Source organism: Guillardia theta, assembly GCF_000315625.1.
Source record: "Guillardia theta CCMP2712 unplaced genomic scaffold GUITHscaffold_117, whole genome shotgun sequence".
Classification (NCBI taxonomy): Eukaryota; class Cryptophyceae; order Pyrenomonadales; family Geminigeraceae; genus Guillardia; species Guillardia theta.
Window position 1 is genome coordinate 154213 of NW_005434557.1, and position 13724 is coordinate 167936.

The following is a 13724-nucleotide window of genomic DNA, read 5'->3' on the forward strand; positions in this document are numbered from 1 at the left end:
ACCCACCTTCATGAGCTTCACCACCACCGTCGTTCAACATACACCCGATTTACGTCTACACCACCCTCGACCTTTGTTCCAGGGGTGGGGGTAATCCCCCCCCGTCTCAGGGTATATAGCTCAAAGAGGAGCGTACGTCAGGTATACGCCATGCGCTCTGTTGCCTTCGCTGCTCTCATCGGCTCTGCCGCTGCCTTCGCTCCTTCCACTCCCGCTCCCCGCCTTCGCTCCCCGGCCACCTCCCTCTCCATGGCCATGGACAAGTCCGGACGCGCTCCCGTTGTCACCATCTTCGACCACAGGGGATGCACCGCTCACGCCAACAAGGAGTACACCGGCGCCAAGGCCAACTCCCAGGACGACGAGATGCTCGTCAAGGCCCAGTCTGTCAAGATCGAGGTCTCTGCTGCCACCGCCGACTCCGTCCTCCAGCAGACCATCTCCACTCTCAAGAGGAGATAAGCGGATCGCTCAAGAGATCAGCGGATCCTTATTAGTTCGCATGGCCCCATAGGCTCGTAGATTAGAGTATTATATGAGTGAAGCGTATTCTTTCGATGCCATTTCGTCTCTGGTCTTAATCTCTCGCTGCATCGAGATTCTTTTTGAGCCTTCATATTGTTCACTACATCGAGAAATCCTTGTTGAGCCTCTTCATCTTTTTCACTGTTTACATTTCTACACGTTTTGATTCGGGGAGGCTGAGGGGACTTGTGCTTGCAGGCACGCAGAAGTTTGAAATCTGCTCCCTCCATGAGAGGATCTCCTTGGCATCCTGCATGAAAGTCAGCCGGAGCTCCCTGCAAGCTTTTGAAGTTCCTGTAGGGACAACCCTGACAGACGAGCACACAAGTTCCTGCTCCCTTCCTCCTTCGGGGAGTCGTCCGACTCGTCCGCCTGAGGCACCGAAGAGAATATTCTGCACGCGAGGGTCTGGGAAGCATGGGAAGCCTCAGTGGGAAAGATTGGGGAGCAAGGGAGAAACCCGACCTGACGAGCAGAGACTCTTCTCTCTGGGTTGAATTGCAGGCAAGACGTGAGGAGCTGCATCCATGCCTCCACCTCGCACAGGACGGCGCTTGCGTTCTTCCTTCCCCCGATCACGAGGAGGGAAGCTTGGATCGACTGCTCCAACTTGCGGGGGAATCTAATGGCATCGCGATCAACTACATCATTGTTATCCCGATGCTCACATTGGCCAGAAGTTGAAGTGTCGATAGCAGGACATCGACTGCAGATACTCGTGCTCCTCAGGCGTTCCCAGGAGAGTGAAGATCTGCATCAGCTGCTGCTGCATAAGGTTCACATCGCCAGCATCGCAACGGCACCTGATCGCTGTTGAAGTTCCAGTGACGAGAGACGGTGCATGTGCATCGCGCATCGTTGCGGCCTTGAAAAGCGGGTCTCTGCCATGAGCCATCAACACCAGAGGCAGCAGGGGAGGAGGTACCCCAAGCAGCATCTCAAGCACGATGCAGCCCAAGCCCCACATGTCCACCGAGTTCCTGGGCAGAGTCATGAGAATCAAGGCTGTGAGGACAGGGCAAGTCAGTCGCACGAGTATTTAGTGCAGCCCATGATCAATTCTGCCATTCCTGTCAGACAGCGCCTAGCTCAAGCCGTGCAGGAGGATCGAGGCGTACCAGGAGGACGATACCAGAGGGTTACGAGCTCCTTCTTCACTTCCTTGTGTCCCTCCACGCGACTGAAGGGAGAGATGTGAGAGGCGACGTCTCAGTTGCAAGGTAAACATCTCATACCACGCAAGCCCGAAGTCGCAGATACCTGCAACGCTCATGTCAACAAGTCAACCAGCATCGCCTTGTGAAACTTACAAACAGATCCGTCGCATCGAATCAGGATGTTGGACGTTTTCATGTCCATGTGGACGATCTGCGATTTGTGTATATGATCGATGCTGCTCCGAAAGTGAGCACGCCCTCTTCCTTGAAAAGATCCAAGGTTCTCACCCATGAAGGATCTGTGCGCTCCAACTTTGAATCAGGTCGAGGGTGAGAAACTTGGAGTGGCGGTGTATGTACTGATACAAGTCTATCTCTGCCATCTCCATGACCACCATGTCCCCAACCTCGGAGGCAGCGACGATCTCTACGATGCTCGGATGCCGCCCGACGGTTTGGAAGGACTTGAGCTCATCCTGCAAACTTTGGAGCACGAGGGAGTAGCTGAACTCATCGTCCCCCTCCTGCTCGTCTGATTCCGTCCTGCGCCCATGTCAAACGTGATGGTACATCACCGCATGGGCATGCAGGCCATTGCGACCTGTCGAACGGAAGATCGTCGAAGTGATCTTCTGGTCGAACCATCTTTAGGGCCACCATCCCTCCCCCTGAATCCCATGCCCTGAACACTTGAGCGAAGCTTCCTTCTCCTATGATGTCGTCCAAGCTGCAACATTCATATCAGTCACTGCCTCTGCACTTCCAACCTCCTCCACCTGTAATCAACCTCCACAGCCAGAGGCAGCCCCGCAAACCCGCTGGCCCCTTGCCCACTCATGCCTTGCGATGGAGTGCCGCGGGACGGATCTCTCTCCGCATCCGAGACTCTAGCAGGGGATTGTGTTCTTTCCCGAGTTCTTCCTCTCGTCTTTGCTCCTACTTCCTCCTCATCGCTGAAATCTTCTTCCTGCCCAGCAACACCATCTGGATATGACCGCGGCCAAAGATTCAAGTTACACGGCCCCGATCGCGCTGCTCGGGTCATCTTGCGGTTCGGGGAGCAGGAGGAACCGCTCTGGCGAGGAGGCAGCGGGCAGGGGGAGAGGCTGGAGGGTCTCGCTGGCATCACACGCGGAGGAAGGGACATGGCGGTGTACCAACTTTCAACTCACTTGCGCTCTACTCCATCGTCAAGTCCGCCGCGGCGGCAAAAGATTCTTGCAACGGTTCATTGACAAACGTAACCGTATTATAACGATACGTTACATAAGATATTCGTTACAATAACGGTTACAGCCCTCAACTACGTCCTCCTCATAGCCCGGCCACAGCTGCCCCAGCCACCCCCGCGCTCCTCCCGCGCTCCTCCCGCGCTCCTCCCGCGCTCCTCCCGCTCCTCCCGTCCCTCTCTCCCGCCTTCTCTTCCCTCCTCGCTCCTGACTTGCCTCTTCTCCTGGCACGCCGCTCGGCTCCGATGCGACCTTCCTCGCCCCCTCGCTCCTTGCTGCACTTTGTGCTCGGGGTTGCGGTGGTGGCTGCGGCGGCGGAGAGGATACCATGCAGGGAGGAGCCGCTTCCTCCCCTCGTCGCTTGCCCTCAAGGCCAATCATGTCCCTTCGAACAAGTGCATATCTCCATAGGGCGATGGCAGGCGGGCGCGGGCTGGGAGATGACGGTGACATGGACGTCTCAGGTGGCGACAAGACCAGAGCGGAGAGCCACTGAGTGACTGATGCCTCTGACTCGCGTCTGCAGGCGCTTGCGGCCGGTCAAGTACCGTCTGTGAGAGTGTCGGAGCGCAAGGAAACTCTCACCGGTGAACCTCCTCCTTCTCCTCCTCCTCCTCCTCCTCCTCTTCCTCGTAGCTTCTCCTTGCTACTCCTAGTTACTCATCTTCTTGCCTCCTCCTCGTTGCTCCTCCTCATAGCACCGCAGCGCCATCGGGATGCGTCGCTGATTTTGTGGGGGAGACGACCAATTACACATACACTTCATCGGGAGGTGAGGAGACTCGTCAGCCTGCTCTGCATCTCATGCCCCACTCAGGCCCATTCTACTCTCCTTCCACCAAGTTCTACGTCTCTCCCTCCATCCATCATGTCGTCATAGGAAAGCTCCGCCCCTCCAAGTTCTACCACTATCAGGTTGAGCCCCATCTTCGTTCCTGTCTGCCTCAGCTCCTCCTCACGTGCCGTCGGTCAGGTTGGCGTCAAGCAGCGCAAGGCCATTGCAGCAGGTCGCGCGCCCTCACTCCTGGCGTGACTGGGCTGAACTCATGGCAGGGAACGACCAATATAGAGACACGGTCTTTCGTTTCAGGACTCCTCCTGCTCCAGGACAAGCCCCCAGGTTTGTCATCCTTGCTTCCGTTGCTCCTCTTGCTTCCTTTTCTTCTGCTCCCGTGGCGTGTTGTGCATGCCGCTGATGGAAGATGCCAGCGCTCAGCTTACTGGATCCGAGGTAATGAAGATAGTCGTCATCGGCGACCTCGGGCAGACCATTCACAGCCAGGTGAAGACGAGCAGGAGAGGGAGGGAGGGAGGGAGGGAGGGAGAGGAGAAGCGAGGGAGAGGAGAAGCGAGGGAAGGGAGAGGGAGGGATCGGAAGCTGAGGAGGAGGAAAAGGAGAGAGGAAACAGGGAGGGAAGGAGGGAGGGAGGGAAGAGAGAAGGAGGGAGAGGGAGGGAGGGAGGAGCTCCTGACTCGCTGGGTATTGCAGCATACCATGGAGAAGGTGGAAAGCAGCTTGAGAGCATCTGAGAATTCCTACGCCATGAGCTGGATCATCGGAGACCTTCCTTATGCTGACGGCGACGGGCACAGATGGGACCCGTGGGGGAGGATGATGGAGCCAGCGTCCGCAAGGTCGATCCGCCTCCTCCTTTCGCGTTCTTCCTCTCCCTGACTTGCTGCTAGTCTGCCACTCATGGTCCTTCCGGGCAATCACGAGATCGAGCTCGACGCGCAGACGGCAGAGGTGAGGAAGAGGAAGAGGAGGAGGAGGAGGAGGAGGAGAGAGGGGAGGGGGTTGAGGAGGAGGAGGTTGTTTTCTGCGCCTGAAGCCTCTGCAGACCTTCACAGCGTATCGTCACAGATTCAGAATGCCCAGCCAGCTGCCGGAGAGGACGGGGCCAGCACGGGGCAACGACATCCTGTACGAGGGAGGAGCAAGCTTTTACAGCTTTGAGCTGGGCCTCGTCCACTTTGTCTGCTTGAACACCTACAACACTCGGGGAGCGATGCATGACGTCTCCTCGGATGTGCAGCGGAAGTGGCTGGAGGAGGATCTCAAGGCGGTTGACAGGAGGAAGACGCCGTTCGTGGTTGTCGGGATGCACGCGCCCTTCTACAACAGCAACAGGAACCACCAAGGGGAAGCTGAGACCGAGCTGATGAAGAGCTGGGCAGAGCAGATCCTGAACCGCTACTCGGTGGATGTTGTGTTCGCCGGGCATGTGCACTCGTACGAGCGGAACTGGGGGGTGGCGACGGGAGGGAAACTTTCGTCCTCAGCTCCCTCCTACATCAACGTGGGAGACGGAGGGAACCACGAGGGCCTCTACGACGATTGGCTGCCGCAGCCTCCATACTCGGCCTACCGCAACGGCAAGTTCTTCGGGCACGGCGAGCTGTCTGTCTTCAATGCCTCGCACATGCGGTGGACTTGGATCCCCAACCCGAAGCAGGGAGAGCAGGAGGAGGACAGCGTGTGGATCGTCCGACCCGTCAGCAGCGGGAGCAAGCAGCAGCAGCAGCAGGATACCATCCTGACCAGCGGAGAGGAGGGAAGAAACCCGCCTAGCCCCATGTCAGCCGCTCTCCCCCTCACCCTCCTTGGATTCGTCCTCGGTGCTTTCGCGTACGTCATCAGCAAGAGGGTGACGAGGGAGGAAAGGGGAGGAGGGTCTTCCTATGAAGTGTCAAGCGCCCCGCTGCTCAAGCAGGTACCTTCATATCCCTTCCCTCCTTTCTTAACCCCCCTTTACCCTTCCCCTCACCCACCCCCTTTGCCTCCTAGGGGTCCCTGAGATCTTTCGCAGTCTCCAGCTGATATCGAGGTGAAGGCAGAGAGCTCAAGCACTCGTCTCATGCACGATCACACCTACGTGAGTCGAACTTTCCTGACCCCCCCCCACCCTCCCCACTCTCATCCAGCTCCTCCTCTCCTCCCCTGCCTCACTCCTGCGGTGCTGCAGGCATGAGCGTGTTGTAGCTGGCGGGACTTCAAGAAGAGACTCTCACGCTTCACTTCACTGCAACTTCTCCGTTTCTCTCCCCACGTCCACAGGCCTCCGGGCAACGGGCCAACCCCTAGAGGGTCTCGGGCGACAGCCAGTCCAAGGACTTTTGCGCTTGTCGCCGTCATGGCCTCCCGCAGCCATCGCGCCATTTAGACAAGGGGGAGGAGGAGGAGGAGGAGGAGGAGGAGGAGGAAACTAGTCTAGAACCTCGCGGAACACCTGCTCGAAGACCTCCGGAGGCTGGGCGCCTGAGAGTCCCTCCTGCATGTCTGTAAGGAGGAGGAGAGGGTTGAGCTCGTTCGCACCTCTCCATTGATGATGAAGAAGGGAACACCAGAGACGCTGCGGCCGAACTTCTTCTTCTCGGCCTCAACCTGATCACTGTGAGAATAAGAGCAGAAGAGGGGGAGGGAGAGAGGGGAGGGGGAGAGGGAAGTAGCGACAGGAGTCGTGTTGGAGGAAATCACAGTGAAGAGATTGAGGCATCAGCAGCACCTCCTTGGCGAAGGCCTGCGGGTTGGAGATAACGCCCGCTGCCTCCTGGTGCTCCTGTTAGCCCCGCTGTCCTTCCCTCTTCCTCTCCGTCCCCTAAGTTTCCTCCTCTACCTGTCGATCGAGACCGACTTTCTCCGCCGCCTGCCACAGCTTGTCACATGCTGAGGAAAAGGGTGGGGAGGGAAGGAAGGAAGGACCTGCTCCAGGACCTGAGGGTCTCCAATGTACTTCTCCTGCGAGAAGTAGTTCCTAACGCTTCATGTCAGCTCCTCCCCAGTCACCTCCCTCCACCCACATGAAGAGCTCTTCCATCAGCTCGTCCTGCTTCCCCTTGGTCCCCGCCCAATAGATCAGCCGGTGAGCTAAGAGAAGCGCGTCAGCTCGCCCCCCCCCCTCCCCTGCCTCCCTCCTCCTCTTCTCACAGTCGAAGGTGTTTCCCGTCATCCCACCCATGCTGAACTTCACGCCGACGCTGCATCGCAACCCGTGAGGTCACAGGACGAGGGCGGACAAGGTTGGCTCACTTGTCGAAAGCCTGGGTGAGCCGGGGCATCTGCCATCCGGTCAGTCTCCTCCTCGTCAAGTCGCACGAGTGACCATCATGCGAACTCTGTCGGCCCCGAACTTCTCGTGGTACATCTCAAGCTTGTTCCGACCCTCCTTTGGAGCCTCAGGTTGAAGCTGGAAGGGTCTGGTGGCGAACAGGTCAGGGAGGGACAGGGAAGCATTGAGCTGCTCACCGCCAGTTCACTTCGAACTGAACTTGTGGGAATTTCTTCATCGCCTGCTCCAGGTGACGCTTTCCCACGAAACACCTGGAGGGGGGGGTAAGGGGCGACGAGGCTAGACGGGCCTCACCATGGTCAAATGGTGTCAGACACGATGTCAACAACAATGCGCTTGGCGGCAGACATGTCAGCAGCTCCTCCGCCTGGCAAGTCGATCCATGAACACAAACACATCAGTGATCAGACATGTACTCACGTAGGTGCAACGCAGAAACAGTGGTGGGGCAATGTCGCTGAGGGGAAGCAACTAGTGCTGAAAGGCGCTTCGCATGCATGAGACAAGAGAGTCGGCGCGATTGCAAGGAAGGCGCAAAGGAGGATGATACTGCATGAGCACTGGTGATCAAAGCAAACAATCCAACACTGGGGAGGAGGCGCTTGCTGTGGAGCCGGAACATGCTCAAGATGCCTCCGGTGACTGACAAGCTTGACAAGAGGAGAACTTCTGATGAAAAAGCGAACATCACAAGCATTTCAAGATCAGAGCGGGGTAACGGAATCATGAAGCATGTGAGAGTGGTTTGTAAAGCAGCATATTATGAGACCAGCAGATGAGAAGTGCATACAAAAGTTCACCCTTGAGTACCTCCCACTTCCTCCTCTGGTAATCGAACTGTGCGCCATATCCCTTGACCCTACTTCCTCCTTAGTCTCAACCCATTACTCTGTACGTCTTCTACTCACAACTGCTTTTGTCCTTCGCCTGGAGCATCATTCTCTCCTATGTTGTTCTTGTCAACCCTTCTCCCAGAACTCTCACGTCCATCAGTCTCTAGGAACCCATCACTTCTTTTCATATCATGGCATTCAGCTGTTTTCTTTGAATTTCTTGTTGAATACTATTCCACAACTTCCCTACGATCCACTTCTTCGACACTTCCTCATACCTGATTCTGCGCCCATTACACCTCATCCCAACCCTTGCCTTGGTGCCTTTGTCTTTCTACCTGCCTTCCTGCTTGTCTTCCTACCTGACGTCCTCCCTCCCTCCCTCCCTCCCTCCCTCCCTTCCTCCCTCCCTCCCTCCCTCCCTCCCTCACTCCCTCTCTCAGTCTTGGCACAAGATCATGGGACAGTATGCACCACCCCACCCCTGCAATTTAATACCCCCTCTACCCTACCCAATACGCTCAATGCCCCTATCCCCTTGAAATTCAGTTGTAAGGGGGGGTGATGAAACTAAAAGATAGGATGAGGAGGGTGGGGGTACGTCTGTCATTCGTGAAAGGGAGTGGGGTGAAAGAGGCAAAGTTCGAAAAGGGGTGGTGGGGGTGAAAAGGTACCCCTTCATTACTCTGATAAATACCTGGTTTTATAGGGGTACTTCCATGTTTTTGCTATCTGGGGGTGGGTGGGTCCGCGGTTCATCAATTGATGCGGGGAGGTGCATCGATTGAAGCGGATCTGAAAGGAGGGGTCATTATGACCTCAAAAAGAGGGGTAGGGGTGAAAATCTCCAGTCACAGACTCTCTTGATGGCGATGGTGATAGCGATGGCTGCGCAGGAATAGTATCAGGAAATAGAGAGTCAAGGAGATGATAGTAGAGTCAAGGAGATGATAGTAGAGTCAAGGAGATGATAGTAGAGTCAAGGAGATGATAGTAGAGTCAAGGAGAGGATAGTAGAGTCAAGGAGATGATAGTAGAGTACACAAGGAGATGATAGTAGAGTCAAGGAGATGATAGTAGAGTCAAGGAGATGATAGTAGAGGCAAGGATATGATAGTAGAGTCAAGGAGATGATAGTAGAGTCAACGAGTATCCTTGATATGGTTCCTCGACCCGTCCAGGTCCTAGTCCCGGGCCCTAGCCTGAAGGTTTCCTGAGAAACGGTCATAGGCTGGGCATGAGAAGGCCATCGATCTCCTTCCAACGCTCTCTGTCAAGGCGATCAAGCTGCTCCCTTGGTCTTGACAGATCCCTTCGGAGCTCCCTATAACCTTCTGTTCTCGAGGCTGTCCCGTGTCTTCCTCATATGGCCTCCCTGAGCAGAACAAATCTGATAGTACTGTCTTCCCTGATCAGACCCCTTGGCAAGGCCAGCTCTTCGAACGTGTAAGGGTTGAAGATGAACCTGGGCTCCCCACTGCCGTCCAGGATCTGCAGCGACCCGACACACCAGAAGGCCTGCTGCTTGATGCCCTCGTTCCTCTGCGCCGTGCTGATCTGGTGGGCGTAGTCCCCGCAGGCGCATCGGTAGATCGTGTTTGTCGTCACATCCGGCAGCTTGCAGTGCTTCTGGTCCAGGTCTGCAGGACGTCCATGAATCCGCACCTCACCCCGGACGCATAGGCCAGCATCGCATCGACCGAATGACTTAGTATCGTGACAGGCGACAGCTCCAGACCGAACCGTTCTGCGTACGGTCACCGTATCCTACCCGCGGGTCAGGCTTGCCGGCCGGTCAAGCAGCGGCAGACCATGCTGAGCCCCCGCGGGGTAGAGCCGCAAGCACGCGCGGCCTGCGGCAGCCTCCGTCAGCACCGGGCCCGGGGATCACCGGGCGAGGCCGGCCGGGCTAGTCACGGTCGCACTGAGGACTTCGCAGCTTTAAGTTTACTCAGTAAAAGATTCACCCACACGTGCCGGCACCGCCTCCTCCGCCTACCCAGGAGACCCTGAGTCAACCGCAGTCAACCCGCTAGTCCACTGAGTCACTACCGCTCCTCATCTCACCCTGTTGCTCCTCCCGCCTGCTCGCACTGCTGGCCTTCGTGCCGAACGTTGTCTTGTCCTTGTCGAGGTATGGCTTCTTCAACGATCGCCAGATGTCGAACCCATCATACTCCTCGAACTCCTCCACGTCTCCTGCCGCAGCGGCTGTCGGTGTGCGGACCGATACTAGGGGAGAAGGAGGAGGATGAGGAAAAGAGCAGGAAGGTGAAGATAGTCGTGAGTAGGAGGAGCAGGAGCAGGAGCAGGACGGGTTAAGAGGGTGAAGAGAAGGAGTAGAAACCTATGTGATCCAGCCGGACATAGGTGTCGCATCCATGACCCTGCACCAGCATGACGGGATAGCCCGGCAGACAAGCCTCCCGTCTCCTGTCCTCCACCTCACCTCGACTGAATAGAGTTTCACGTCTCCTCCGAAGTACTGTACACCGTCAGCGACTCTCAGGTGCCTCCAACTCTGCACCTGAGCATAGAGGCGAGAAACAGGAAGGCCGAAGCCCAGCCCTGCCATGGGCGAAGTCTCGAGCACAGCTCGATCCACCTGAGCCAGGCCAACCACTATCAGCCCTCCTCTCAACAGGCATCGGCAACTCCACCATTCCCAGCCCTGCCGTGTCGAACTCGTCGTCGAGCCGATTCTCCTGGTTGCAAGTGCTGCGGGCGCGGCTGAGCAACTTGCTACCGAGAGGTCACGCGACGCCCACCTGAACCCGAAGTCGAAGATCTTGTTGACGAACTCGCGCGGCACTCCTCCCCCCTCATCCGAGATCCTGATCGTCATGTCCGACGGCCCTCGCGCGAGCAAGAACTGCCTCCGGCTCACACGGCGAGCGCAGGAAAGCATGTCACCTTGATGGGCGGCAGCCCGTCCTTGTTCATCAGGTGGCGCTCGCAGACGGCTCGCATCGCGTTCTTGAGGAGCTCAAAGATGATGTACTCGAGGTGCGTCGGGATGTAGCTGGCGGGACTTCAGCCATGGCCAGGGAGCGGGTCGGTCGCACCTGCAGAGGATGGAAGTGTCTCCCTCGACAACGTACTTCGGAGAGATGCCGTAGGTCCTGCAAGCGATCTTGAGCCCCGGGGGTCTCGATGCTGCGCACGAGACCTCTGGCAGATGTTCTGTGCCTCTGGAGCAACGTGCTCGAGGACCTTGAGGGGAGAGAGCTCCTTGCAGATCACCCCGACGTAGCCTGTCACGTGTGGTCCTCACGTGACTCGAAGGGGGAAGGGTTGGATGCTCACCAGGCTGATGGTGGTGTAGGGCGATGAACTGTTCCGCGATCACTCGGCGACTTATCCGGCTCTGACACCCAGGATAGTCAACTCGTGCTCACATGGAGCGAGAGCGGGAGCAACCATGATCATGTCTGCAAGGAATTTGTTGCAATTCAGTCGCTCTGTGCTCACTCGCAAGCTCGCCTCGTAGATTCCTCTGCACAACGTCATGAGTTCAGCTATGCATCAATTCAACATCAAAAGCTGACGCCGTCACCTTGCTAGAAGCGGAACAACCTGCACGCCCTCTTGAACCAACTCCTTCAACAGCAGCACGAATTGCTCATCCTGACATGGTCAAATCACGCGCAACCCATTTCGTGCTCCCTCAGTACCTGGTTAATATTCACGACTTTTGGGAAATCCACAAGCTTTGCAAACGCGCGGTGGTATATCGCATGGACACTCTGAACCAGCAAGCCAACAAGGGTCAATCATACAGGTTGCCCAGTGGCTCCTGCTTGCCTGAATGTGCGGATTCTCAACAACAATGTATGGCAGGGTTTGTATGTCCAACAACCTTCTTGCCAACCTGATACAGAGCTCCCTAGTGTCCAGGATCACAAGACATTCGAAGTGGTAATAGGAACCTCTGAACGTGCTGGGCGATAGCGATCAGCCTCTCGTTATTCACTTTGTGCCCGGACGACATGAGCTCGTGTATGGTCAACCTAAGAGAGGGACACGAGGCCTCATCTCCGCAGCCTCAGCACGACAGCAGCAAGGTCACCGGTGAATGGGAAGCTCAGCATACTTCTGGATCGTTTGGTCGTAGAAATTCAACCGGATCCTATCGACACTCTCAGCACAACAACGGCCATAGTGCTCGCTACCTGTCCGAGAAGGCCCTCCTACCATCCCTCTTCCTCGGCTGGTTCCGCTGCCATCCACAGACGTGCGGGTACGGGGCGTTATCGCAAGGAAGCGCCCTCGAGCAGCTCCAACCAAGGCGCTGGAGTTTCATAGCGCGTGAAAGAGCCCTAGGTATCAGCTCGTGCCAGCAGTTGAGCTCAACAAGTCATCTCGCCCTCCCAAATCTCATCACCTGCATGGTTGTCATCCTAGTCATCGCATCCCCACCCTTCCTCGCTACTCCGATATCCTTTCTCTGGGTTCCTCCACCTCCCCTTCCACTTCACCTTTTTCTAACTCAGCCCAATCGCTCATCTTTTCTTGTCCTCCCAAATTTCATTTCTCACCCTCACGCTATTATCTCTTCCTCAATCTCGTGCCCTTCCTTTCCCTCCTCCTCCTCTCATCTCGCACAGCAAGACAGTCCACCGCCATCATGGCTGTTGACCTTCTCTCCTCGTGCTACATGTTGCATCCCTGGTAGGAGCGAGCAAGAGTGAAATCTCTTGCTCACTGTAGCAAATAAGATGCTCAAACACACACACACACATACACATACAGCTCCTCGTTTCTTGCTCTTGTCGACATCATAGCAATGCTGCTGTCCTGATCTACATTCTCTTCCCCCCTCCCTCGCTCAATGTGCGCTATTACACACGTAAACCTCTATACCCTCCTCCTCCTCTCATCTCGCACAGCAAGACAGTCCACCGCCATCATGGCTGTTGACCTTCTCTCCCCGTGCTGCATGTTGCATCCCTGGTAGGAGCGAGCAAGAGTGTAATCTCTTGCTCACTGTAGCAAATAAGATGCTCAAACACACACACACACACACACACACACACACACACACACACACACACACGCACAGCTTCTCGTCCTCGTCTACTTTCTCCTCTCTCTTGTCAACATCATAGCAATGCTGCTGTCCTGATCTACATTCTCTTCCCCCCTCCTTTCCTCTCCATCTCTCCCTCTCCCTGGGCGCAAACCTGCATTTCGATACGACCAGAATACTTCGTTTACACCCTACCCCCTCCTTTTCATGTCTACCCCATCATGCACCTCTTGTGACCCGACCAAAAGCATTAAAATGTACCCCACCCATAAGTACCCTACCTACCCCACAAACCATGTTACGATCCTTTCGAGTTGCAATTTATTTCCTCCACCGACACCGCAACCAACTCCTCCCCCCACCCCCCCCCCTTCCTTCCCCCCCCGCTCCTCCTCCTCCTCCAGCTCTTCTCCCTCCTCCTTCTCCCTTGACTTTCCCACTCATCTAGTCCTTAAGGGTCTCTTGCATCTGATCGTCAAGCCCTTTGAGCGCTGAGCTCGCTCGCTCTAGCAAACTCACTCGTTCTTGTTTTTCCTGCACGCCATGTCAGACTCGACTCAAGGCCGACACTAGATGAGGGAGGGGACAACACTTGTTGTAGGCGCAGGTAGGAACGAAGCATTGAGTGTCACTAACCCGCTCTTGCCCTTGGTAGAAGCAGACGTATACAAGTATACCTGATGAAACGGGCAAAGTAAAACAAGTCACAATGAGTGGAAGAAGGAAGGAGGGAGGAGGGAGGAGGGAGGAGGGAGGAGGGATGATTTAGGCAAGCGACTCACTTGGAGCAACGTGGCCACCGCAAACCAGCCCGCAGCTACTCCGAATACCTTCAAGACAATGTGAGCCTGAATGGAGGAGGAGGAGGAGGAGGAGGAGGA

The 13724-nt window shown here is 56.2% G+C and overlaps 5 protein-coding genes across 5 annotated transcripts; 2 read left to right on the forward strand and 3 right to left on the reverse strand.

Moving 5' to 3' along the window:
* Nucleotides 1–150: 150 nt before the first annotated feature.
* Nucleotides 151–563, forward strand: CPEA21 (phycoerythrin alpha subunit 21; the record flags this gene model as incomplete). The annotated part of the gene is made up of 1 exon (XM_005822902.1): nt 151–563. One exon carries the CDS (start codon nt 151–153, stop codon nt 460–462), a length of 312 nt encoding a protein of 103 aa, XP_005822959.1. The 3' UTR covers nt 463–563.
* Nucleotides 564–678: 115 nt separating this feature from the next.
* GUITHDRAFT_117895 (hypothetical protein) lies at nt 679–2520 on the reverse strand (the record flags this gene model as incomplete). Its single annotated transcript, XM_005822903.1, has 13 exons — nt 679–775; nt 833–933; nt 991–1147; nt 1194–1285; nt 1329–1406; nt 1451–1505; nt 1559–1586; nt 1644–1705; nt 1761–1785; nt 1836–1918; nt 1971–2225; nt 2284–2409; nt 2459–2520. 13 exons carry the CDS (start codon nt 2518–2520, stop codon nt 679–681), a joined length of 1221 nt encoding a protein of 406 aa, XP_005822960.1.
* A 636-nt stretch (nt 2521–3156) lies between these two features.
* GUITHDRAFT_165854 (hypothetical protein) lies at nt 3157–6102 on the forward strand (the record flags this gene model as incomplete). The annotated part of the gene is made up of 12 exons (XM_005822904.1): nt 3157–3375; nt 3438–3498; nt 3618–3683; nt 3729–3826; nt 3885–3918; nt 3965–4031; nt 4121–4193; nt 4401–4546; nt 4598–4658; nt 4753–5625; nt 5722–5787; nt 5878–6102. 12 exons carry the CDS (start codon nt 3157–3159, stop codon nt 5881–5883), a joined length of 1770 nt encoding a protein of 589 aa, XP_005822961.1. The 3' UTR covers nt 5884–6102.
* Nucleotides 6103–6117: 15 nt separating this feature from the next.
* Nucleotides 6118–7198, reverse strand: GUITHDRAFT_117897 (hypothetical protein; the record flags this gene model as incomplete). The annotated part of the gene is made up of 10 exons (XM_005822905.1): nt 6118–6183; nt 6228–6296; nt 6418–6462; nt 6529–6558; nt 6615–6666; nt 6713–6779; nt 6840–6889; nt 6942–6970; nt 7015–7108; nt 7158–7198. The coding sequence occupies 10 exons, from the start codon at nt 7196–7198 to the stop codon at nt 6118–6120; spliced, it is 543 nt and encodes a 180-aa protein (XP_005822962.1).
* A 2548-nt stretch (nt 7199–9746) lies between these two features.
* GUITHDRAFT_155357 (hypothetical protein) lies at nt 9747–13015 on the reverse strand. The gene is made up of 19 exons (XM_005822906.1): nt 12998–13015; nt 11987–12198; nt 11884–11943; nt 11744–11824; nt 11619–11700; nt 11489–11560; nt 11371–11441; nt 11235–11310; nt 11121–11181; nt 10984–11068; nt 10880–10936; nt 10728–10836; nt 10583–10686; nt 10475–10532; nt 10342–10419; nt 10264–10299; nt 10162–10201; nt 9882–10013; nt 9747–9823 (listed from the first exon to the last, which is right to left on the reverse strand). The coding sequence occupies exons 2-19, from the start codon at nt 12115–12117 to the stop codon at nt 9810–9812; spliced, it is 1347 nt and encodes a 448-aa protein (XP_005822963.1). The 5' UTR covers nt 12118–12198; nt 12998–13015; the 3' UTR covers nt 9747–9809.
* Nucleotides 13016–13724: the final 709 nt, after the last annotated feature.